The sequence below is a fragment of the Epargyreus clarus genome, unplaced genomic scaffold, assembly GCF_041222505.1.
Source record: "Epargyreus clarus isolate Ecla_fem2 unplaced genomic scaffold, WU_Ecla_fem_2.2 ptg000026l, whole genome shotgun sequence".
In the NCBI taxonomy this organism is placed as follows: domain Eukaryota; kingdom Metazoa; phylum Arthropoda; class Insecta; order Lepidoptera; family Hesperiidae; genus Epargyreus; species Epargyreus clarus.
Genome location: NW_027332233.1, coordinates 8,476,930 through 8,503,787, shown reverse-complemented (window position 1 = coordinate 8,503,787; position 26,858 = coordinate 8,476,930). Strand labels below are relative to the sequence as shown.

General features: G+C 36.5%; 1 protein-coding gene and 1 pseudogene across 4 annotated transcripts in view; one reads left to right on the top strand and one right to left on the bottom strand.

Moving 5' to 3' along the window:
* Eip75B (Ecdysone-induced protein 75B) overlaps window positions 1-26,858 on the top strand; it is a 126,227-nt gene that overhangs the window by 86,395 nt on the left and 12,974 nt on the right. For 3 of the 4 annotated variants that reach the window (XM_073087308.1, XM_073087309.1, XM_073087311.1), the window contains exon 2: window positions 24,653-24,741. In XM_073087308.1, coding sequence (XP_072943409.1) covers window positions 24,653-24,741 — 89 coding nt within the window. Of the gene's footprint in view, window positions 1-20,595; window positions 20,847-24,652; window positions 24,742-26,858 lie in introns of those variants that run through there. The other variant, XM_073087310.1, reaches the window with a different exon arrangement.
* LOC140752980 (uncharacterized) lies at window positions 19,738-20,577 on the bottom strand (annotated as a pseudogene).

Sequence of the window (26,858 nt, the reverse complement as noted above, 5' to 3'; positions counted from 1 at the left end):
CAATGTAGTATACATTTGCTTATCTTTAATAGTGTTTAAAAGTGCAGCGAAATAAATCCTGACTACGGTTGTATAGTATTGTAGACCGGCGTTTCGAAGCTTTTAAAAAGGACTAATTGTTACGAAACCTGTATCCATTCATCTTTTTCTTTTTGAAATATTTCAAATGTATATAATTTCTATCGATTTAACTGATTAATCGATTTAACTGGATAAGGGCTCTTTAAATTTTTTATGCCTTATCACATACATAGATAACATAGATGCATACTTTGCATATTGTAGAGCTGCGTTCCATAGCGTTTAAAAGAGCTAATAGCGTTACGTAACATGTATCCTAGCTCACGGGCACCAACCATGTGTCAATAATCAAGTTTAGCGAGTGGAAAGTTCAGAGAGGACGTCGACATCAACGAGGCTCTTCGGCAGTTTGCTCAGTCGTAGGGATGGCGATGTGACCTAATCGAAGAATTGATTTTTTGGACCAGAACAATCGATTATTTTTTCGATATCCAGGAATCAGTGAATCGATATTTCATTCTCGAAAATCGATTTTAACGAATTTGATTGAATATTAACTCATGTGTTTTATAGACATTTTTGGTGACGGATACGTATTTCACTGATCGTTTCGTATTGACTTCGATTTTTTTAAATCGATTTATCACTTTTGCAAATCGCAAGAATCGATTATTTTCGGAAAGACTCGCCATCCTTACTCAGTGGCTAGAAAATAACGTAAATTCGCGACACCTCATCGCGTGAGGTTAATGTGCACTGCCTAGAAACAAGGAAGCGTAACGGATTAGGTTTCTTAGTTTTTACCGCCTCTCATGCTTATAAGTAGGTACTTCCTGGTTCGTATATTATAAAAAAAAACACATTTATCACCTGCCTGCAAGGCGCTTGATACCATACTGGTGTAATATCTGGAGGACTCCAGGTTCGATTCCCGGCTACGCAGAGAATAAAAAATTGGAAATGTACAAACATGTTATTGTTGTTTCAGCCTATGCGCATTTATTGCAATATTTTAAATATACCTACTATTATATTAAAATATTATATTAGTTAATATTTGACAATTGACTTATTTATTGATCAGATTCACTATTTTTATTGTTTTACAAGGATTGTCCCATATTTCTGAAATTTTAACCCAAGATAGGTATTACACAAACACGTCATCATTTACGAATATACACCTCCCCATATCACAAACAGACAGACAATGATGCTATACCATAAAATAGATGTCAATAACTCACATATGTTTTTTACCCGAATTAAAATCTTTATGAAATGTACAATTGTACAATTAACATATATTTTGGAAGGTAAACGAAAAACACTTGTTTCGACGTCAATAGTTTTGCAGACGTGATTATTTCAAGGTAACACGATAAAGTGTCGTTGAACTTGATAAAATGAAATATATTGTCACGTGCGTTGAATGGTTGCAGCCAAAATTTCATGTACCTACTTTCTGATAGGCAACCAGCAATTATTAAAAAAATACATAAGAAATTTCGATGTCGAGACAATTCTGACTACTGACGTTAATATGAGGCGATCTTAACCTTCAGGAGTGGCACATCTATGATCGGCTTCAGGGAGAATTTGTTCTATATGAAGATAGTTTGACACTACAATCTTATAAAAACTCTTCATCTCAACATTCTAATCTCGTCTCTACGTTTGTCAAAGGACTAATCTAATGAGATTTGTTTAATCTGTGTTGTGTGCTAATAACTTGTAAAACAACTTATGGCTTACATTTTTACGCCATATTTTATACGCGAATTTGTCATGTACACTCATAAAGACAAATCACAAGCACGCAGGCACAAAACAAATATCCAAGAAACCGATGACTTCTGTATACATATTACTAAGAAACAAGAAATAATAGACTCAATACTAATACTCTCAATACTCTTAAATTGTTTATTTGGCACAGTGACATTTAATCCCTTTGCCTAAATTGCCACTACACCTGGTTTAGTGACCGCACTCCGAGCACATGGCCGCGTTCGCCACCAATTGTACGTAACCAGTTTCTACCAAACCAAGGTCCAAGAGACCACTTATTATAGATAAATTACTCGTTTTAATTTCATACCTAATAATATTTCTATGATATCCGTTATTTATCTATGTTCAAATCAAAATTTACAATTTCTGGGAAGGTATACGATTTTACGACGGCAATGACATTACCTAATTTTATTACATGTGATAATAACTCAATGTTTAATATTAAGTATACTTAAAATTACTTAATACTAAACTAAATCCTGAAGGCCGCCTATTGCATACTGTTTTAACCTTAATAAATAATATTGTTAAATTCTACTGTAAGTGTGCAATAAAGTGTATATTCTATTCTATTCTAAATCATAAAGTACACTGTGCACCAAAAAAGTTTATTTTTCATAGTAATTATTCTACTTCACTTCTCTTTACTTAACTAACTCATAAAGTACACTATGCACCAAAAAATAAAGAAATCGAAAAAAGAAAATCATAGTTATCATAGTTTACTTCTGTCGCACATTTTCAAGTCTCCTCACATATTCACGAGTTTCCTTAATACCTATACGCGTCCATGTTTAGAATTTAGTGTGTACCAATCCGTGATGGATTACTGAAACATTTATTCTCTCCCTCTTAGTCATGCTCGTCTAAATGCCAACTTTTAGCGATTTGGCAACCACTCGAAGGAACTTCCATTCGCAAAAACTCCCAGAAATACTTTTGGTGTTTAAATATATTAACGAAAATACATATATTTTCGCCCAAAGTAAATAACAATGCTTAAAGATAATTGGTAACCCGAAAGTATTGTTTACGTATACAGTATGTAAATTCCGTTATTTATATTTTAGCTTAAATAAGCATCATTTAATTCGTAATATTTTTACTTATCTCGTCTGTTTCCACTGATTTCCATTAAACAAAGAATTTTGTTATTAGTTGAGTTAAAATAACATTTACATTGTTTTTTTACATTTGCATTTTGTTAATTAATTTAAGCTTGTTTTTTTTAAACACCACCATATCATGGAGTTAGATATTATGTTAAAAGATAGATAAAATATGTGATACGCTGATAGATAGGTAGTTACGAAAAACTTCCGAAAAATAATACACGTGAAAACCTGGTAACCTTTTTAGATTTTCGTAGAGCGCTGGAAATAGCTACGCGTATATGAGCCCACACACCTATTACCTAGGTTGTGTGTGTGGACGTTATCTACATTGGCACTTGTTTACCGCGATCTGCAAGCAGACCTTGAATTTGGTGGCGGTCACTGGCCCGAGGCCTCGCTGACTCGAATATCATAAATTTTATTATTATCGACCCCGGATGGTGGCACTGTAAACTACCAAATTTTATTTAGCCGTTTCATTGGTTCTATTTTATTTCATAGCTCTATTTAACGTTATTTCAGAGTGTTTTAATACTGTTTTGTCGCATACTTAATTAAAATAAAAAAAAAATGTAATTAAAATAAATTTTAAGGGAAAATAACAAACTATCTACAAGCAAAATTTCTCTAATCCGCAAATACCACAGAATATTTTTAGACGGCCCAATTTCTACCTGTTCACTGCAAAAATAAACAAAATTGTTTATCATTGTTGGCGAGTCTCCGGCCGCCATTTTCAGCGGCTCGAGGACCGAGTTCGTGAGCTTATTACCGGCGTTGCGTGTGTGTTTGTGTAAGACGCTGAATTCTTCACTGTGTGTTCGTGATTGGCGATTTTGGTGGCTCAAGGACGCCCAGTGCGAGTTCAGTAGCCACCATCGACTGTGAATGACACCATTTCGAACATTGACCTTATGCGTTTCCTTTACCGACGTATACCCACTGTGGATCAGTTAAAATACTGGTATTGAAGCACCTTTACTTGACTTTGACTTAGAAACAATGCACATTAGCATGAAGTTAATTATGAAGCTAAGTCAATACCCCGATATTTTACATACTGAACATTTCATGTTCAACACATGTGTATTAACTGTAGTTAGTCTTATCGTGATCTAGCCATACTGACCATCTGCACAATTAGAACAAGAAACTTAACGATGTTATCTTATAATGGTTATACATACATTAGTTGTCTATGGTAATTATCTCTTGATTAAAATAAGTTTGAACCAGTCTACTAATCAAAGGTCTTGCACGGCAAGCACGGACAGTACATAAATGTTTCACACTCACGCTCATTTACGAGTATATATATAGTTTTCGACACATGAAGTATCTAAATATATTGTCAGCAGCAAAAGGTAAACAAATTTAACCACTTGATTTAGAATCAATGATTGGTTATGGTGTTCAAAGCAATTAAACCGAACAAAGTTTTTTATTTTTAGTTTTGTTTTAATAATTATCAACTTTTAGTTTCTACTACTTCTGTAGCTCGTAGTAGAATCAATGCGCTTTACGCGGACGGATCGTTTCTGCCGAAAGATATTTATATTGCACCGGCCCAAAATAGGACTGCAGTCCGTAAGGTCGGTCATGGACCGACGTTACGTTGGACCTACTTGGAACACCTCGTAGTTATTTATATCCTACTGCATCTATTGTGCATATTTATAAAAGGTGCACAAGTGCTGCCGCGTCAGCTTCTTCAGTATTTCCTCGTTGAATTTAAAAATAAAACTAAATGTGTTTTCCCTTTGTTACAGGTAAGAGTTGGAGAAATGGTCTGAGTTTCCGCAAGTGGCATGGGTAAAGTGCTGTTGGCTCACAAGTTATGATTGCACGTAATGCGTTCTCGTTAGAGCACAATGCACCAGGCTGCAGTGGTGGTGTGGTGTCAGTCACCCCGTTCTAACGGGGCTCGCCCTATAACCGCTCGCGACTCGCGAACAGCCGTCAGCCGCGCCGCAATTGTCGTGAAATCGCTTACTAATGCAACTGCAACTGTATTCGTAATGCATACGTAATTCCACCTCCGTAGCTCCTAGCGCCACGTAGTCGCCGCTTGGTAAAATAGAACGTGAAATTATTCGCCTCGCAAACATTTATAGGGAGTTCTTAGACGCGGCACTATCGTTTAAGTTGAAAATCAAAATTAAAAAAAATTTTTTGATATAATCCCTATATAAAATAATCTAATCCTTCCACTACTATAATCGACATCATGGCGTATTAAATCCATATATCTGGTCTTGGCACTTGGTCTGCTTTGGCATTCTATGGCTTCAACCCTTCGAATTGTGAAAGCAGCCCCACGCTCAGCAGTGGGATAATAATGGATAGACCATAATCATGAATCATTGCAATGGTTACGTAATGAACACAGTAGTATGTAATTATTATCCGTCTAACTATATTTACTTTAAATAAATAAATTACGTAAATTATTAGCAAGGCAGTAAAAAACTGCTATAGAAATACTTTAATGTCGTTTCAGAAATCTTTTTAACACATTGTAAAAAAACAAATCGCACATTTATTTCATGGAAGTGTACGATTATTTTCGATTTCATGTCAACAACTGAATAAATGCCTAAATTATGAGAATAGCATATTTTGGAAATATATCGAGGCTTCCCGCTGATATTTTATCATTAAGAAGCTGATTTGAAAGGAGATCCCTCTTCGCGATATCGTTTAGCGAAAACACAATGCTGCCGACTATCTGGGAATGTCGGTTACGATCCCGTCGCAACAAAGGGACGTTAAAAAACTAATCTTTGAACAGTCCTATCCCTATTTTTTGTCCCCAAAAACGTTTCGATTAAAGAATCTTTTAATTTTTTACACGTCCATAGAAGAGTTAGATATCGCGAAACTTGCACAAAGATACACATTTGAGCAAAAACTTGGAGTTTACCTGTTCGTGAAATCCGAGATGAAAAGAAAGGGTACGTGGGTTCGCATCGTCATTTTTTAACAATTCGATTTTACCTGATTTTTTCTAAAAAATCAAAAAAATGGAATCGAAATTGAAAGGAAGTTGAAGTAAGGGTTAGCGAATTTCTATTGTTATATTATGGGTTCAGCAGATGGTATTGAATCGCTACGTTGCTCTCTGTCCCCGCGATAATATGGGTCACGACCAACCGGTCATACGTTTTATCTCCCTTAACCCACATACTTAGAATACATAAAAAACTTTTCTGTTTTTCTGCGATTATTTGTTAAAAAAATATAGAAATTATAGTTAACGCTAAAACATTTTTTTTGCCAGCGAAATTATTCCATTTTTTTTTAATTACTCCATAAAGGACATTCTAAATCAGTTATATATTTTCAATAACAACGTTTATTATACTTGTTATATAATTTATGAATTTATTAATAACTCCAATAACTCCCCGTTACTTCGCAATACATTTCGCAAATAACAACATATTGACTTCATTACCAAAATGCAAAACTCGACTCTATATTAACGGCAAATATATTTTCTCATTAAGTGTTTGCTACACGAGTTATTTCTTAATCCCTTGCACGCATTTTTTTGCTTGTTTTATTTTAGTTATATATCAAGGTTGATGGTGGTAGTTGGTAGTTGGTAGTTGGTAGTTGGTACACACCGTTACACGCACTCACGAAGTTGAGTGCACGCGCGCGCGGTCGCCGACACTACCAGTTATTATAACCGACGTCCTCACGAACCAACCCATGGCTAATTCTTCAAGCTCTTCACTTTGTTTTTTACTATCTCCTATAGGTGACTGCTGTATGGGCACACGTTTCTACGCAGGATAAAAAAGTTAAGGCGGTTTGTGGATTTCTAGATTTAAGTAATATTTGAGAATGCTAAAGAAAGCTTTCGTTTGTGTACATTTTCTCGCGAAAATTTCATTCAACTGTTTTATGCCTATTTAAACTCAAACCTGGAGCGTGGAGACTCGTACCACCGGGCTACGCTGCTGCGTTCACAGACAATGCTAGATAATTCGACTACGTTCGGTAATTGCACGTTTAAAAAAATGCACAAAAGTGAAATCGGCATGTGCACTTTCGCAAGCCACCCCGAAACGTGGCACGCGAACACATGTAACGCCACGCGTATGATAAGTACACCTTGTCGCCCTCTTCCTGATAAAAAAACCACCACAAAAGATTCAAAAAATTCAAATGATCAACCACTTTTTACTAATAACAAGGTACCTTCTGTTGCGTTTCTCCACCAGCTGGGAGACGAGGAAGCACATAAGGCCACCCGACCCAAAAATAATTGCCGATTGCCAAAAATCGAAACCGCTTTGATAATAACCTCGGATATTAAACTGAAGCAACTCGGCCCGTTTTACCAAACTGCCCGTAATAATACATATCCAAAGTTGAACGACTGTTTTATTGTATTATTTTTTTGTATACTGCTTTACTATTCTTATCGATAAACTACTTTGATAACTAGTAGTAAAGTTGATATTAGACCGCTTGGTCTAAATCGCTCGATTATTTTATAACTACGTATACCTAATCGGTAATCGTGTCCTACGCACGATTACTGTCGGAGAGTTTGATGAACCTTTCACAAATAATGAAGCCACTGTGTGATATTTGGTTTGTTATGAAGGTATTGTTATGGAACACGACATGTTTAACATGAATATGTAATGAGTATGTTCTATAAAGACAGATAGGAGTATCGTTGACACTAAATACAAGGAAAACTGAAGAAATACCGTTTAAACTTAACCCAGACGTATATTTCAGCGATAAGGATGCTTGGCTGTAATTTCTCTGAGCTATAAATTATACAATTGATTACTTAAATTTACTTTTAAAGGGAAAGTTAGTTTCTTTAAATTTTGATGTTGAGTTTGTACCATACGTTGTCTATACTTGTTACTAAACAAAGGTTAGTAAGTAGATTAGAACCCAAACATTTTTGTGAGAAACAAAAACCGAATAATAATAACAAATAGAGTTAATGATATTCATTATGATAATAATGTGTGTAATCAATAAATAAAGAAAAATAAGTCAATTATATAAAAATAGATAATAAATCTAAATATGTAACTACTTCAAAATGGCGTCAGTAGTTGCAGTAGCACGTCGGAAAAAAGTGATTGAAACCGGTCTATGATGAAATGAAAGTTGGTTATAGGTAATAGGTACCTCGTTACTTTCTCCTGCTTCGAACTTTAACCGCATAGTTTGTTAAACCCTATCCTATTGCTAAACGGTTTGATTATGTAACCAGCGGATTAGGCAACAGCAGCACATATTAGGCGTAAAAATATGGGCAAATACATATAACATGTTAGAGAGTTTATAGACGCATTTTTAAAATCAAGAAGTAAATTCCGATGCTTAATTTTGAATGATTTTCGTAGTGAGATGATAAAGGATTTTCGTAAAATCCTCTCCTGGGGACTTTAAATTTGGGTTGGAAGGTTCAATGAAATCTGGTTAATTTTTAGGTTATAATTATACTCACAGGATTAAAGCCATTACGCTGACTAAATCGCGGCCAAACTTGTTACCTATAAACGAAATTATTTCTAATGCGGTAACCTCTCTACTACAATATTTATGATACATTTGTTTTCGCGGTAAATCTATTGATTTATTTAAATTAAATTCATATACACCCTATTTTTGCATCACGTTTTTAAATCGCTATATATCAGCGTCTTCGCGTACGAATATTTGAAATAATACAAGAAATTAACATACATACATTTTGCACGATTCTTTTTCGTTCAAAGTTTGGTGACCAGTTTCGTAGTTTAAAAACAAAAACAAGTGGATGATATTTTAGATAACATCTTTTACACTCAGCTATACTAAAATATTCGATTGTATATGTGAAATGATATATCAGCATTGTGTGATAGAATTAGGTACATGAAATCTAACATAACACCTTATGAGTGAAGATGACCAATAATCAAAAGTAAAGATGAAGATAGTTGAAGATACTCAAATTGTAATCACTACATAATTACTGTATATGCAACCAACTTTAATGTGAAGGGATATGGATATGTAAACCAATAAAAAAAACATACAGCACACGAAAATGACAAAGAAATATATTTTTTGTATCGATTTAATTGTTTTTGCATCTTGTTTACTTAAACTTCGCTTGACCTCGATCTTAAAATGTATACAATTTTAATATTTATACGGTTAATGACTGCTGTCTTTAAATTTAGATCTGAAAATATATTTAATTACTTACAGCGATGAAAAAACGCGGTGAAATCTCGTTACATCGTAGTCTGGCATTGAATTCTAGTGTGACTAATTTCGATGACGACCAAATTTTACTTTGAATTTGGCACAATAATGACGCAAATTATTTTAATAGTGTTATAAAATATGAACAAGTAGTGGACTTATCGACGCGAGGTTTTTGCCGCGTAACTCCGCGCGCGTTTCAATGCCTGCGAATAGGAAGCCAGTTGAACCTTGAAACCAGCGGATTTGCATTACATTGAAAAAGAAGGAAGAAGAAGGCGTTCAAAGTGGTAATTTAAATAAAGTCAAGGATGATTTGCGTCGCAAACAACGCCGGGGTCAGTAACTCGGCGCAACCGCCGAAATTATCGCGGGCCGTACACGCGCCGCGCGGCCAACGAACGAGTGAAGGCCATGGGTCCCCCCCGCACCCCCGCCTCACTCCCCGCGCATCCACCATACATACCTCTACACCCAACGTTTTTGATCCGGTGGTCCGCGGACCAGTGGTGGATCGAAGCAGTAGTTACACTAATGTGGGTATCGGCGAAACAGGAGAACCTCTTATTTTTCATCGATTTCTTTCAAAGACATATTATATGAAAATCCTTTTTTTACACAAGCGGCCAATGTGGCAAGACGAACAATGTGTTAAACGGTCCATTGTGATAAAAAGGTTAAGAACCTCTGCTCTATACCAAACGTATACTTAGAACTACTCTTAGAAATACTAGCTACCTCTCATACCATCTTAGGTTAATTAGATGGACGTGTCCGTGCTCCAACTTAACAGAAACACCTGATCTAACTTAAGTCCTCTTCACCCTCGTCTTAACATTCGCCTAATTTACATGATAAAAAATTAAAATGTCGAGCCTTTAAGAATATTTTTGGCTAAGTAGGTACTAGGTACGTCCATATTTTTAGAACAAAATGGCGCAACACTAAGGTAATTGCGCAGTTATTTACGATTTTCCCTGAGTACCTACATGAATAATTCAAAAAGCTTAATATGTGTTATTTAATTATTATATAAACTAATATTAGGTACCTACGAGAGATATATTTTTTTACCGTCTGATCCTAAAATAGGTTCCTACGTAGACGATTTCATCACAACTAAATAATTTAACAGACACACATATAAAATGTCTCAAGTTCTTTAAACAATAAAAAGAAGGAGAAATTAATTTTCAATTAAAAGAGCCTTTTGTTACCGTAGGTGTCGCGAATTGTACGAGTATTCACTGTCGAAACAATTTCTGTAGCCACCGATAATACAACAATATTACATTAAATAGAAGCTTGTATAATCATCTTATATGCCATCAGTTTAAATAATTTAGAAGCGGGTATAATATTATACTTCATCAGTTTTAATAATTTAGAAGTCGTAATAATATAAGCGAGCTGAAATTTGAAAGCGTATTGATGTGGGCGCGGTGAGAGCGGAAGGTTGGCGCGCGGAAGCGGGCGGGCGGACGGCGTCAACGCGCGGCCGTGAACTTTCTTCGGACACGTTTTCAGGAGCGATGCTGCGCAATTCCGACACAGCCTGAGTGCGGCCCCTCCGCACCGCACCTCGCGAATTTTCTAATCAGACGAGATCTCATACGGATTTAGAACTACTCTACCTTTTTCTTTGTGAGACTGATATAATAGAACGCTTTATATTTTTGTAGAACGTTGTAGGTAGAATATATTACACTTTTCAGCTACCTATTTCAGATTATATTATTAGCGTAAAGCTTGCAACAATTTCTAAAAACTATTGGTCACAACAATGAGACTTTATATATTTTTTGACTCTACGTAGAGTATAGGAATATACTATACTTTATTCAGCTACTCTTTCCTTATTTTATTCCTGGAAAGTTGGCGATAAATTTCTAAAAAATGTATTCAGCACAAGTTTCAGAGTTTCACGTTTACTAATGCATTGTTTACAAAAAATCGGAATAGATCAGTATAATGCAGTTTAATTTATCGTATTCGGTAGAAATGGGAACAATGAATTTATCTCCTGATACACGTGTAGATAACTTGGGTCAACTGCGTATATATTTTAATTACAATTTAATTATAAATCATGAAATAACAAGAATAACTTCTAATTTTGAGTGAACGGTTTGAGGAAGGTACTCCTATCCTATTTAGGATCGAAAGTCCACGAACTGATATGTCCATTCAACATAAAGTAAACTACATTTATTACATAAAATACTTATTAAGCTAAAACCTTGTAAAGATTATCATTAAGAACCCAACCAAAACAACGTTAAACTATAAAGGTGATATGGATATAGCCAATCACTTGTCTCATAATAAACGAGGGCGAGTAAATGTAACAGTAGGAAACGAACACGGCACACTTCCTCATTCTTGTCCCTGTTGTGTAGAAGTGAGTAATGCAACGTAACTTGCACACAACGAACGGGTTATACAACCGCGCATCATCGCCCGTGTGCGGTGCGCCTGCGCGGCACTAGGCAACCGCTGCTCCCGCGCCGCTCTGATTACGCACACCACTACCAATAGCTCGCTTAGTCCCTTTTTACACGTGCTACTGAGTTTAAAAACGTGCGATTTATTTTAGTGATGAAAGAAGCAAAAGTCAGGCCGTACATACTGCCGTTGCCAAGCATGGGTATTTGACACGAAAACAAATTAAGATGGCAGTCCCCAATGAAGTTCATTACAAATGCGTTCTTACTCCAGTATGTTATGTTGGAAGGCATCATGTAATGGATCTTATCACATTCTTCAAATAAAAATAAGTATAGCAAAGTTACATTGTTGCTTTAAAGCATTAACGTAGCACCACGGCCACCCACGTGGTGCTACGTCACTCAAACCACGCAAAATTTCGCCGAATTCTTACCACTAGCAAAAAGTAAACACTTGTATACGTTTGAGCATGCTTTTCATGCTCATTGATAGAATTACATAGTCGTGTGTACTACTTTAATCACCTTACTATCTAATAGCAAATACGCAAATTACAGGTAGGTACATTTAGTTCAGTAGCAAATGTAAACATGGCCTTATTTTCACCGCGCCATCTACCACCGACACCGTGCTACAGATCCACTGCCATCTTGTGCCAATAGCCGATTTCAATGCTCCAATTGGCACATTCTCGTTAAGTCACGTCTCGCGCGAAGGACTTAGTGCTATATTTCCTATATTCTATAAAAGTACGCAGTTTGGCAAACATTTGTTGCCCACTTAACACTCCTCAAATATCTCTGTTTCATACTTACTGCTATATTTCCTGTATTCTATAAAAGTACGCAGTATAGCAAACATTTGTCGCCCCCTTAACACTTCTCAAATATCTCTGTTTCATACTTACTGCTATATTTCCTGTATTATATAAAAGTGCGGAGTTTACCAAACATTTGTTGCCCACATACCACTCCTCAAATATTTCTGTTTCATACGCAGTCGTCCTTATGTCGAGCAGGAAGTTTCGCTTCGGAGTAAATATCAAGGCAAGCGTACTCATGATCTAAAAGAAGAGAGAAAGGAATTGTTACACTCTCTTGAGTTTACGAGGACCTCACTATAGTTAATGTCAAAAACGAACTACAAATGATACATTAACTGTATTAATAATAATATATGTACCTCGGTATTTACGTGGAGTGTATAGAATAATACTTACTTAGTTGTAAACATAATTCAGACAATTCAAACATTTATTATTGTCTGTCATTTGCATTAGTTAGTCAATGATGAATGTAGGTGACCCTAACATGTTTTTCTCCTAACGACTTTTAGTACATGCATACATATCTATGCATATATGCATTATATCTATAATATGTACTCACTTTTATATACAAAGAGACAAAGACAAAACTGTGAAGTACATTTTTCTCTCTTTTTTACTAATCAAATTCCTTTTATTTTATTGTAGCGTTTTTGTTTTTCATTTTTGTATACATTTTGTAAATACGTTTTTACTAGTTATGGTTTAATTTAATTAGTGATTAGTTTAATGTCTTATTGTCTTTTATTTTGTGTCGATACGTGGTACCGACGAACTATTTTATTAAAAAATTGAAAAAATATCATTACTTTTTTGTATTTAAATATAGAACATGTAATTTAAGATTTTGAACTTGCAGTTCAATCAAATCGGACTCGTTGTTACAATTTCCTCATTAGTTTGACATTGCCTTGAGGCCATAGTGCGGTTAATTCGGTATTATTCGACATTGACGCGATAGAGGGAAGTACCAGGAGCCAATGAGTCTACTCCTTATTTACGGTCATTTAAATAATGCGTCATTTCGATAGAAATTTGTTGCGGCTACAGATAGAGACATGTAAATCAATAAGAAATACTATTTGTTTCGCTAAAATTGTAACACCTTAATGCTGGTGATGAAAAAAGAGAAAACTTGAAAATAAAACATTGATTTACTTAAAATTGTATAAAAAAATTATATACGTGTCAAACAGATAACCTCTCTTCCTTGGGAAGTCGGTTAAAAAAGTAAAGTAGGTAGGTACATTTTATGTTGGGTTTAGTCATATACTCTATGAATCTACTAGTGTTCCTCTATATATGCACATACACACACAACATAATATGTAATCATATTGACGATTCTCGTGGTTTCTGCCAAGTTTTGAAGGTCGTTCCCATTTAGCTTACGTTTATATGTTTGACTGACGAGTAAATTAGTATTTTACATAACATTTATAAACCAATGCGAATTTAATAATCTATTTACAAGGTTATGTTGTAACTGACAGTTTATTCGTTCGTTCTTCCTCATTCCTTAAAACATTAGGTATAAGGTGTTACCAGAATACGTTATTAAAATATGATTTAGTAATGATAATTTTCAAAAACCCTAAAGCTGTAATAAATATAGATTGATCCCTTTTAAGCACGCGCTACCATGTATCTAGAAGCTCAAATAAACTGGTCATTGTGTTTTTGTAGTATTCTGAAACAGCTTTAAAATTGCAAACACGTTTACAAAATAATTATAATCCACGTGGACGAAGTTTGCAAAAACTAGTGATAGGAAGCGGATAGCAATGTAGCGAATATTCCAGGTGTAGCGCACTAAGTGTGGGGCCCCTGCGGCCATTGCTATTAATTGAGCTCACCCGACAAATTGACCTTGGCCTTGGCACGGGTTGCCGAATCACCCGAGGTCGCCAACGATTGAGCTCGTCCGGATCGCACGTAGGGTTGTAAAATTTTGAAAATATCGATATCGAGAATAATGAACTTATTGATATACCTAGCGATAATTCACAAAATATACATTCTGCCTTTTTCATCGACAGATTTCAAATATCCAATTTTAACGACGCTTTTTCACAAACTCAGTGTTATTTTGTTAGCTGCTACGTGAATATTTAATTGATCGACTTGGGGGGGCGATGCCATGCCCCCAGATATTTAACTGTGATAAAGTCAAATCAGCAATGAATCATTAATTCATATAAGTATCGATATATCGATATATCGATACATCGTTGCATCCCTAATCGCACGCTCCATCATCGGCGCGTATTGTCAGGTCACGTCACGTCACCAGATGCCACGTCGTGATATCGCTTAGTTACGCTTTGACCGTGATTCTCACAAACCAGTAATGTTGACCGAGGATACTAATGAATAGCAGAAGTCGGTTAAAAAATAAAGAAGTATACATTTTTTTTTATAATAAATGCCTATTACCATTTGCTTTGTTCGGTACTCAAACAAAGAAAAAAATTACGTTCTTATCTTGGTACGTTATTAGGGAATCAATTTGAACTTTGTATGTGGACTTTTGAACTAAAATATGATTGTCATATTTGCAGCCGTATAATGGCATGAATGAAGAAATATGTAGGTTGATATAATTACATACTAATACAAGATAATCTGGAAATCTACTAGACCGATTCAAATGATTCTTTGACTATCAAAAAGCCCCAAGTGACCAGTTTTTATCCTCATACTTTTTGGAATGTTCAATATAGCAAAAAAACGAATTCCTAATATTCTTGTTGTATCGCAGTTGCGTCTAGTTTATCTATTTGTGAACAATTCGACAGTAACATATGTAGAAGTGGTGCGCAGGCACTGTCGTCACCGCTACGGGGTAATTGACTCGCGCTGACCTCGCCGCCTCGGAAAAACTCGCCTGAGCTCGGAACGTTTCGCTACACGTTATATACCTTATACAATATTATATACGATAAAAATATTAAACAAAAGAACGCATACCTAAACAGCTGTCGTGTTATCTAATCTAGAAACCGACGCGATTTTAATAGATTCTAGAAAAATTGCGAATTGCGACTATGTGAGGCAGGTGCGAAACTATTTAAATAACCTAAACATTAGATATTTGATTACAATTGCTTAATATATTTGGTAACATAAAAAATGTAGAGTTTCCGATGCATGACTGCAATGAGGTTGCACCTTAAATTATCTTAAAAATCATATGTAGGTGAAGTAAAACTTTTATTATATGAGGGAAGAGATTTATAAATAATTAACTAAAATATTTCTTTCATACGTATTGAAGGTATAATAAAGAAAAACCTAAGTATAGGAAATTTCCAAGTAGACCAAACTCTACAAATGTTTACATATCCATTGTGGGCCGTACAATAACAGCGGAGTTCACAATAAAAATGGGTACAACAACAACAACAATCGATCGGATCGCGTTTCAAGAGCGCATCATGTAACCGCCTGTCAGCGAGGCCTTGACCGCAAACGCCCGCGCCCGGACCAGTGCCGAACTCTACCAACGCTTCGCAGAACTCTACAACGATCTCTACATAGAGACCGCCGTCATATTACATCTATTGCGTCTTTGCTATGTTTATTTTGAGGGCACGTGAATAAATGCTTACATAAGGTATATTAAGCGATATTCAATTCGTCACGTCTCGGATTCGACCTCTTTTATGCAAATAGATTGTTTTTGTTATTAAATGGAAGTAGTAAATGTGTGCAGACACGGTCACTGGTTTTTGCCGCCAATGGACATCTATAATGAACTTAAGATACAATTAGAGATCTCCTCGAGGTCGGCCACAAATGCGTTTACTACGTTTGAAGCCTAAGTTGCCTCATAAATGTGTCTCCCCTTCTTTAAAGAATTTTAAACCAAAAATAGCAGCTCTTTAGTTGCAATTATAAGCCAAAAATAGCTACAATTTACATCCCTACCCCACTTTCAAGTGCATTATTTCCGTTCATGATCTATTCCGAGTATTATATTAGTAACTATATGTCGCATTGTTGTTTACAAAACCGAGCTGTTGACCACATTTAAACTGTTAAAGTAATTTATGAGTGCGATAATAGAGGTTCTAAAAGTGGTAACAGTAGGGTGACCAACCAATTGAAATATTACCGGATGGTTCATTTTACATATGAAAATAATTTTCTCTTGTTAGTTAAATACAATATTTTTAAAACGTAGCCACGTGTGGTTCTCAATTAAATAGAAAGTTAGTTACCATATTTCTAATTTAATTAAACTTAAAATTAAATAAATAAACAAAGTAGTGCATTACCCAACATTTTTCATTTATTTATCTTAAATTGTTTTCCTTTTTAACACTCAATGTTAAAAAACTTACCCTTAAACTATGCGTTTAATAAAGTACCTACTGTTTGTAAAGTAACAGTATGTATCTTATAAAATAATGTCCCAATATTATATCCGGTTCACCTAGTGACATTGTAGAGCCGTTGGTGTGGCTGGCCCGCCATTGTCCTGTGTCCTTGGTCCAGTGGGAAGGCCGCCCGCCTCGCCACTTTATTGCCTTTACAAAGGACACTGTAACGACCCTGCATAATTCCAACGTCATTATCGTTTTTTCTATACAAACTTTTGCTATAGGCGCATAAAACGCAAAGGACTTGGTTGTATTGTTTTCGGTATGGTATTGAAAAAAAATGGGAAAAATAACGTTAACGTTAATTGTGTGTGTGACCCACAAATACGACTTTCACGAGACCACAAAAAGTAAGTAATAAAAAAAAAGAATTGGTCTTTATGCCTAAAAATTGTAAATTAATAGAAGTAGCAATGAGTACAGACTTCATCTTGACCTTTAGTAGTCTCTACAACCCCAATTGTTGGTCAAATACTTTGTTAAGATCAAAGTAACCATCCCTAAAAATGACTTGTAGATACCTCAGAAGCTTCCATCTATGTATGAATCATGTCACTGATGCCAACCTTATTTTTAGACTATTATAGGAGAAAGACATACAGTCAGACATATTTGTTAGAGTAGTGCTTCCTAATCGAATTTACCACCTTTAGCTCCAATTTTTTACTATTCCATTAATTCGGAAATAGAAAAAACGGAAGCCATAAATTGCAAACAATATGGCACTCGGATGGCTTTTTATAGAACAGTAAAAAATACGTCCGATCCAACGAGATCGTCAAAAGTGAATCGGCCCCATTGACTGCGGTCACAGCTAACAATGCACTGTAATACATGTGGCTACCGACTGACGGGACACCCGACTTCTTATTACTATAAACATACAATTATAACCCCTATAATCACAGACATAAAGGCCAGTGTCCGATACCAAGTTTGAAGCTATTAAAGTAATTTGAAACCAACGTCCCAATATTAAAAGTGAGGGCAGCGGAAGGAAGTAAAAAAATTGCGCTCCTCACTTTCACGTACTTATTATTGTGTGCATATGCTACGTTTTTTATTGTTTGTGGATTACTAACTTTTGATAGGAAACTTTCGATTAGCTTAAAATGTTTTAAGAACAAAAAGTATCGCTTGACACAGAAATATGAGCCCATAGAAATCTGTTCACAGGTGCACAACTTACCTAACATACTGAACGTAGGCTTTATCTATAATAGATCTCTACTATTGAGTACTTCTAAAATTTTTAATTATATAGGTAAATTTATTATATTTTATTATTTCCATATAAGTACCTTATAATGAAATAATAAAACAATTTAACGTTTCTGTACAAGGTTGAATCAAAACAAGTAGGAAAAATACTTCATAAAGTTCATTTTTATAAATAACCCTTAACAAAAGGCTCGGTTTTGCAACCGCGCCGTCTAAAATCTAAACATCCCGTCACGTGGGAGGAAACTTAAAGAACGAGAAACCTTTAAAAAGCGACTTTACAGAAAAAATGGGTTTGGCGAAATTTCTGAAGCTTTTTTGAGCAAAAACTTCAAATAATGGCATTATGAGCGAACACCTTTCATCCACGCACCATATTGGTGAGGCAATCCTTTTTTAAGTTTTTTCATGCCGATTTAAGTTTTTACTCTTAGTCGTGTCTAAAAACGAAAACAGATAGGTATTAAGTGCTTATTCATATATTACTGACCTCAAATAGGACTAGAGTTGTATATGAGGTCGATCATAAGCACATGATTTTTTGTGAGGTGTGTGTGGGAACGGCTCATAGGTACCTGTTAATTATCTCTTACGCCAAAATGTTAAAATCGGTACCTGTCAAACTCACACCTCTTCTCAAGCAGTCGAGGGGTGGTAGTTGTGCCACGCAGTCGAACTACAAACAGTCCTACTACCATCAATACCTGAATACAACCTGTATTACAGGTAGATGAATAAGTAGGTACTTTACATTTTAATAGTCTAGTCTGTCATGACGTAATTAGTTTTCATTTGTAATTTAAACTACCTAACTAATACTAACTAACTCTACAATAGCTACTAAATAAAAAAGATTCGCTTTTCAAATAAAAAATATACAGTTTTGTTTCTGCCAAATTAATATTAATATACTACTAATCTATGTAATATACTGACAATATCAATTTGTTTTGATACATTTTTCCCGGAAATGTGGATAGCAATGTATTTAACCTTCAATTATTATACATTGCTCTCAATTCCATGATTATCCGATTAACTCATTGGATTTTGTTAACAGAACCAACAAATAAGTAATTCTTTGGTAAACATAAATTCCATTCGTTAACGATTTTGGATTTCGAACGTGGCATTAGTCACACGATTGTAGTTTATACGCCAAAATAATTTATAACAATTTTGAATTTAGAATCTGGAATAATTATGAAGTAAATAAATGGCGGCTAAGAAAGCAGTGGTATTTGGTGGAAATGTGACAAGGCGCCTGCGCGGGCGACGGCCTTGACCGGCCTGCGCCAAAATTTCCCGGTCATTCACCCTCGCCCACCGCCACTCGTCTTTATCACGTAAATAGCCGACGCGACAACACAATCTCCACTCTAACGCTTCACAAACAAGCTTCGTATTCCAGTAATACAAGCATCTATTATATAAAATTAAATCATGTACCTATCGGTTAAAGAAACTTGTTTATCAATAAGCCTGTGCGTTCTCAGGAATATTGGTGCTTGTTGGGAATTTAAGACAAATAAATATGCGATAACGCCGTAATGTGAGCGTGACCTAACACTCATTAGTGAAGTGATAGTGATATTTTAATATTTTATTTACCTTTTACCTGGCCTAAAAACTATTAATATAATTTCCTATTATACAATTATATTGTTTCTATTAATATGTACGAAATTAATTAAAAATGATATATGCGCAATTAGGCATTTTAAAAATTAAAATCATCCAATGATGGTCTTGTGTCAGCTATTTCAGTACTGTACTGGCTGTAATGTTGCATTCTCTGTTAATAAATTCGTGCCATCAACAATTTTGCGGAACCTTATCGAAAATAAATGGTCGGTGAGAGTGTCCCGGAAGTGTGTGCTAGGAGGGAAGCAGGCAAGCGGGCCGGGCGGCAGCGGGTCACTCCGTCACGCGGCGACCTACACAGCATTCGCCATCCATTAGCTCGATTTCGTGTTCAAGTTCACTCGCGTTCCATCACCAAAAATATTTTCGTAGTGTGACGCAACCGGCACGGCTCCGACTGCGTCCCACTCGAACGTATCGGGCCGGCTCTCAGTCCGCACCGCTCTCGCGCGACCTTGGCCGCCGTGCGCCCGCAAGGTTCGGGTCTTCGAACTCGAGCGCGCCGGCGGAGTCGCGGGACGGGGGCCTCCGCTCCTCCAATGGCTGGCCGCGCACGGCTGCGCGCGCTCTCCATTGGTCCGCGACCAGCGCGGCAATGACCTCGGGGACCGGAGTTCGAAGCGCACCGACGTTCGCCTCGAAGCGCAAACTGCCGGGCTCCGACGGCTCACAGGGGCGAGTTTCGCTCGGCGGCCACCGCTCCGCCGCGGAACCGATCGTATCGCACGGAGCAGCGATCGTTTCGCAGACTTTCACTCTTAAGGGAAGGATCGCGCGGCACCGTGGAAGACGGCGCGCGGCTCGAGCTCAGTTCGTCGATCGAGCTCGAGCGAGACGCACGCGACGCGTGCGGCGGTAGTATCGCGGGTCGAGCGACCTTCATCCCTCGAGACGTGCCGGCCTCGCGCCTCGGCCCATGCACTCCTGTCCCATATACGAGAACGGAGAGCGCGGATCGCTCGCTTTGAGCCCACGGGCTCGGATGTGCCTGACGTGAAGTGAAGTGCGACAGACGACAGTTGTTTAGTTTTAATTCATATGACTTTAAAGTGATGTCTCCGGACAGCAGTTACGGGCGCTACGACACCCCCACGCCGGTGGACACCATGATGAGCCCGGCGCACAAGGAACGGGAACCGGAGCTGCATATAGGTAGGGCCGCCCGCCAACTTCGCCGCGGTTTGTTTACCTCCGACTCCCGCCATATAATCAAAACTATTCGGGTTAATTTAAAGTTACATTCATTCACGTAATACAATGAGGATATTTTTATTTTGTAGGCCAGTTATATTTTTAAATGCTCAAATATTTATATTTATAGAATTGTTATTGTTACAATTGGACATAATAGTAACCAATGTAGGTCATTTTTTTTAATTATCTCTAAGGGTAAAAATAAATTATTTAGTTATAATAATAAAAAATATAATGTGCCAAGAATTAAAACGTAGTAAAGAATAAAATATTTCAATAAACATTATTTAGTTAAAATTAAATTTCTAAAAGGTAAAAAATTAAATTATTTCGTAAAAATAATAAGCATCACTACGAGTATATTGGAGAGTTATGATTTCTCTGCACATCAGGAGCTTACAAAAGTAATCTTTCATTCAATTAATTCTTCAAACTCAATCTATTATTTTTTAAAGTTTTTTTTCTCTTAACGGCAGAATTTTGATTAATGACAATATTTACGCTTTGATACAGAAAGGGGTACAAAGTAAAGTAACGTGTAATTTTATATCAATTTCACAGCCGATTGCGAAACGAATGTTGATTGATGAATTGTTGAACATTACCGTTGGTAGGGCTCGCCGAAAAACAATTAGTAGCTTTGTGCAAAACATGAACAACACTTCACGAATCGTTCGCCCCTGCGCAAATTGATGGGGTTCAATACTGGTCCGCAGGGAGCCCTATCGATTGGATTCTTAATGATCTTATCGAAATCGATTACTATTCGACTTAACAATCTTAAAAATCAACAAAAGAGTTAACCGTTCTGCTCGACTCCCGTGAAATATTTATTAATGATATCCTTTCTAGCATATGGGAAAGGCTGTAAGTACCGGAACACGCAATGAAACAATTATTATAGTTATTTGGAAGAGCAGTGGGCGAGTAGTTATGACGACGTCTGCGCGACGCTAGCTTCCGCCTTGTCGTACCACTTTTACTTTTCTCTCGATGCACGTTTCACGGACCCTGTTTGTGATTACACTATCATATCAGCTCTCGACTACTAGCTTGAATAAGTTGAATGTCCTTGATTACGTTCGGTGTTATTGATATTATACTGCAGTTTTAATAGAGCACCTTGTGGAGCTCACGTACGAAACTGCATTAGTTCGCATGTGTCAGGGTGGCGACGACGGAACGTGTTGTATTGGTGGCGGACGCAGTAGGAAACGTGATTGTTGTTATGCTGGACTAATTATTTATAAACAAACATCGCCCTGACACAGATCGGCGGTGCGCAGTATTTGCACGGTCGGTCGCCGCTCGCGTTATGTGTACGACTTTCTCGCACTTTCCTCGTCTCTTTAATTGACGTAACGAACGAGCGACTCTCACACGCGCGCCTTAGAAAAACGCTCGAGTTGCATCACACGAGGAGAAATGGCTGCACGCTACCGATTCTTTTGCAACTGCACCAGTTACGTCTCGAATCGCTTTCTCTGCTCCATTGTGATCCCCACCGCGGTGCATCGGCATCGCGTCTATAGAGCTCGGAGATGAGCTCGTTTACTAGCGACCATATGCGCTTAAAAAAAGAAAGTAACACCATAGAAAGCGACCGCGCCGAACGTCGACCCGCGGCGAGTGGTGCACGCCAGAAATAGAAAGTCTTCCAAAAGCCGGGCCCGCTCCCTTACCAATAAACAAATGACTGCAAGCAAGGCAAGGGGAAAGTGAGAGCAGTCGGGGGCGCCGAACGCACGAACCTGTTTCCTGGTCGCCGCCCGCCGCCCTCCGCCGCTCAAGTCGGGTAACACTATCCTACATGTAAACGACGACTCGAAAAATGGATCGAATATAGTTTTACGATTGACAATATTGAAAATTCAAGGTTAACGCTAACTTGCGAATTAATAATAGTAAAAACATATCGGTATAATATTTATCAATACATGAGAAAAAATGTCATTTAATGTACTTTGAAGAATATAAAAATCATACTTGCTGTTACGACGTCCAATACATAAAATTGGATGAACATTTAATTCAACGCTACGTCTACGTCATTTACGCCAGGACCTGATTTATCATCATCACTGACCTACTAAATAAATCGATTCAGTCATTAGTTATTTCAACTAAACGACTTAACGACTGCAGTTATCTCACTAAACACTAAAGAATTTAATGTAATTATATAGTAGTTTTTTCAAACAAATGTAATAATATCGATTGACTAAAGAAAGTCTCTTCAATATCAGATTCAATTGAAGAGACACTGGGGTCGACGACACAGTCGCAGTGATCGAAAGAGCGCTTTCTAAAATAACTATTCACTGTCATCAACACACGCAACATGTTTGTTACGTCACTTTTTATTTACGCTTGTAATTTGTATGTAATTGCGCAATATACCTTCGCTAATAATACGCTGGGACTTGATAATATTGTATTAATATGACAATATCTACCAATACACACATAGGCCAGCGCTCGGTGGACTATGGCCTAACCCTTCTCATTCTGAGAGGAGACCCGTGCCCAGCAGTGGGACAGGAATGGGTTGATGATGATGATGTATTAATATGCAACTATATGAAGGGAACAATATTAATATAAATATACCTATACCAACTTATATATATACCACCTTAATATTTCATTCTTCAAATTATTCGATTGGATATTGAGTTTTCCGTTGAGAAATAATTTCAATTTAAGTTAAAAGATTGCTCTAAATTGTCTGATATTACTTTCACAAAGAAGATAAGTATTATAGATAACACAAAAGAAAGGCAAGGTCAAAAAAAGCATTAACTTGGAGTAAATATTTGTAGTTAGTAGAAAACACAATCGGTCAAAGATCAAGTCAAAGATCTCATAATCGGTTTACGTTTTCTTCTTAGATATAAGACGTTTCCACAGTAACGTTTAATCGCAGTTGAACGCTCCTTGCGACAAGGTCGTGCGATATGGCGTCATGTGTGTTTGTTACACATACCTGCTTACACTCAGGATGTTTTGCATTAACGAACACCGTAATCTTCGTAACTTGGGACTTTATGCTTGAATAATTATTTACACGGCGTTTCTACTTGGTGCTTGGGGTAGCAACGCATTTGTGGTTGACCTTAATCCTGCCTGGGGTTGATTAGAGATGTTCATGGTCACCTCTGGCCACTTACTATCAGGTGGATGGCATACCCGCTTGCTCTGGATAAAATAACTTATTTCATACGATTTTTTGTGGGTCACTTTAGGGTATTACCTAAACACAATGTTTTTGTTTATAATACGAAATCGAATTGAAACATGTCAATCTGAAATGCGCAGCTTACCTTAAATAAAGTTGGTAGGACTCTTCGTAGGAGTAAATCTGCATCATCCCTACTTCTTAAGTAGTAGTCTTAGCTCTGTATAATGTAGTTAGGTAGATGAAAGTAGTTTGCGAATATGAATAATAATGTATTTGGACTTTAGAACGATTTTTTTTATTTGCACATCTTACAACTTCTTATATAATCTTTGGTGAAAAATTACTAGGGTTTTATAAACACGTCTTAACAATAACTCTTTCCTACCATATCTTCACTATTGTATTGTACATAACATTTTATCAAACATTTGTGTCTTATTTTACTAATTTGAACTACTTCGTTTAAACCTCTATTCATAATGTACTTCAAAGTTTCAGCCACATTTCCTCGCCCGTGAGCCGGTAATGCCTTACGTTAAAAACAAGGAGTTTATTTTAAGCGGTCTATTTGTGTTTGTTACAGAGTTCGACGGTACCACCGTCCTGTGCCGTGTCTGTGGAGATAAAGCAAGTGGATTCCATTACGGCGTGCATTCCTGTGAGGGCTGCAAGGTAAATATTACATTTGATTCAATTATATATATTTGAGCATCTCTAAGAATGAATAACGTTGCTCTAAATTGAATTTTTTGATACTAAAATTTCAAGTCTTACCAATCAGTCATGTTTATATTGGATATTGTTCTTTTAACTACAATTTACATTGAAATTTCATATTTATGTATCCTCAAAATTATATTGAAGGTCAAAAAATAAATCATTTAAATTCGTTAACTTAAAACATTTAATTTATTCATTTTCTGACTAATTGTGTCCAAAATGCTCACTAGTACCGACCGCAATTTCGTATTATACCATGTTACAGCACTCACTCGGCAATACCTTTACATCTAGGAACATTAGCGCAATTATCATTGTGTCATCAAGTGTCATAAGACGAGATAATTAGATCCAGATGAAACGGTGTAATCAGATCATGTAACGATCGTTTCTATTCGCTAAACGTAGTGGGAAGTAGCTCGGAGTTGCTCGCTCTGATCGCCTTTCTCCGTCCTCGTTGCTTAGCTCATAGCACTTTCGATATCGTTTTCACATACTTGTTTAAGATGGTCTTGCGTTCTAAAGTTCTTTTTCATTGTAGGAACGCAGATTTAGAAAATAACGTAACTACTGTCAGTTTCTATAAAGTTAAGTTTTATTTATATCTCACACGGGAATATTACATAGGTAGGTACTTTCTTATAGAACAAGAGAGAGTCATTACTTTTTCTAGGAAAAGACTTTAAAAAAAATATGTCTTGATAACACATACCTAAACTTATAAAATTAATTTGTAATAATAGCCACTTCAATTATATTTATTCATAGGTAGCGAAATGCTACGTGCGCCACTCAAGAAGCCCCTGCATATATTATAACACATAAACCGTTTTGTAAACATTACAAGTGGCAGCTTTCTGAATGTCCTAGAACGACAACAAGGTCGCGATACACGGAAGACAATCTCTGTGGACTCGATGAACAAAGCCTGGCCATGGGTGTTTTAATATCAAATCTTTTCGTTTGACTCATTAATTTTGTATTCGCGACCTCGTGTATGACCCTATTTAATATACGGCCGAGTCTATGTCCATGTAAGTCAAAACAAAAGCGTGTGAATTTACAAAAGCGGTTTTTGGGTACTTTGAGGTACCTGCTGTCCTCGGCTAGACGGGTAGCCCCTGCGCCCCAATTCTATTATTTTTGTTTTGGATACCTGTCTCCGATACAATCACACGGGAACGACCTAAAGAAATCTTTTCACGTTCCCTTTTTTTTGCTATCGGATAGGGTCGAGGTCAAAAATCGGGAGCTTAATTTGTTCACGAGACTCACTAAGGTTTCAAATGATTCAATTATTTATTTGGAAGCGCTTATATTAATATGATATTATTTAATAAAGAATGTGAATGTCTCATACTTCGATCTGGGTCCATCGAAATTCACAGAAATAAGCATTTTAATAAGATTAAAACTAAAACTGGTCGCTAGCCAGTCGTCGCACACAACATTATTATTATGATATAATATAGATATTACCTATGAATCCAGTAATTTCTAGATTATAGCAGTTCTTATATGGTAATTTATTGAAAGATGATAATGATAGCTCCATCATGAACTATTTTTTGTATACATTTTTTGTCAATATAAACCAAACTTAACCTATAAATCAACGCAAATGTTTACTTTATCATGATGATTGCAGGAAATGTAGAGACGCCTACCTGATAATAATTACCTTGAGAAACTTTTCCGTCTCGGGTGTGTACGTAGAAGGTTGCTGTCGAAAGTAGCAAATAATGTGCTAGGTGAACGTCCAAGAGAAGTTGCACTTGGCTGATTTCAATACGAACACTTCCTGATTGTGTATCATAATAAATATAATATCACTAGTATTCGCTCTATGGAATTCGATCTTAATCGTTTTGAATGTAAGATTTTTTTTAATAATACTAAAGTTGACCGAACAAAATCAACAAAAAAATGGCTTGACAAACAAAAAAAAATCTTAACTGTTTTGTCACAGCCTATTTATATAATGTTTTTTACGACCTCAAATATACTCCTGTATCCGGTGTTAAATCGTTAAATTATTTAATTTATTTAAAGCGCATTAAAACCACTTA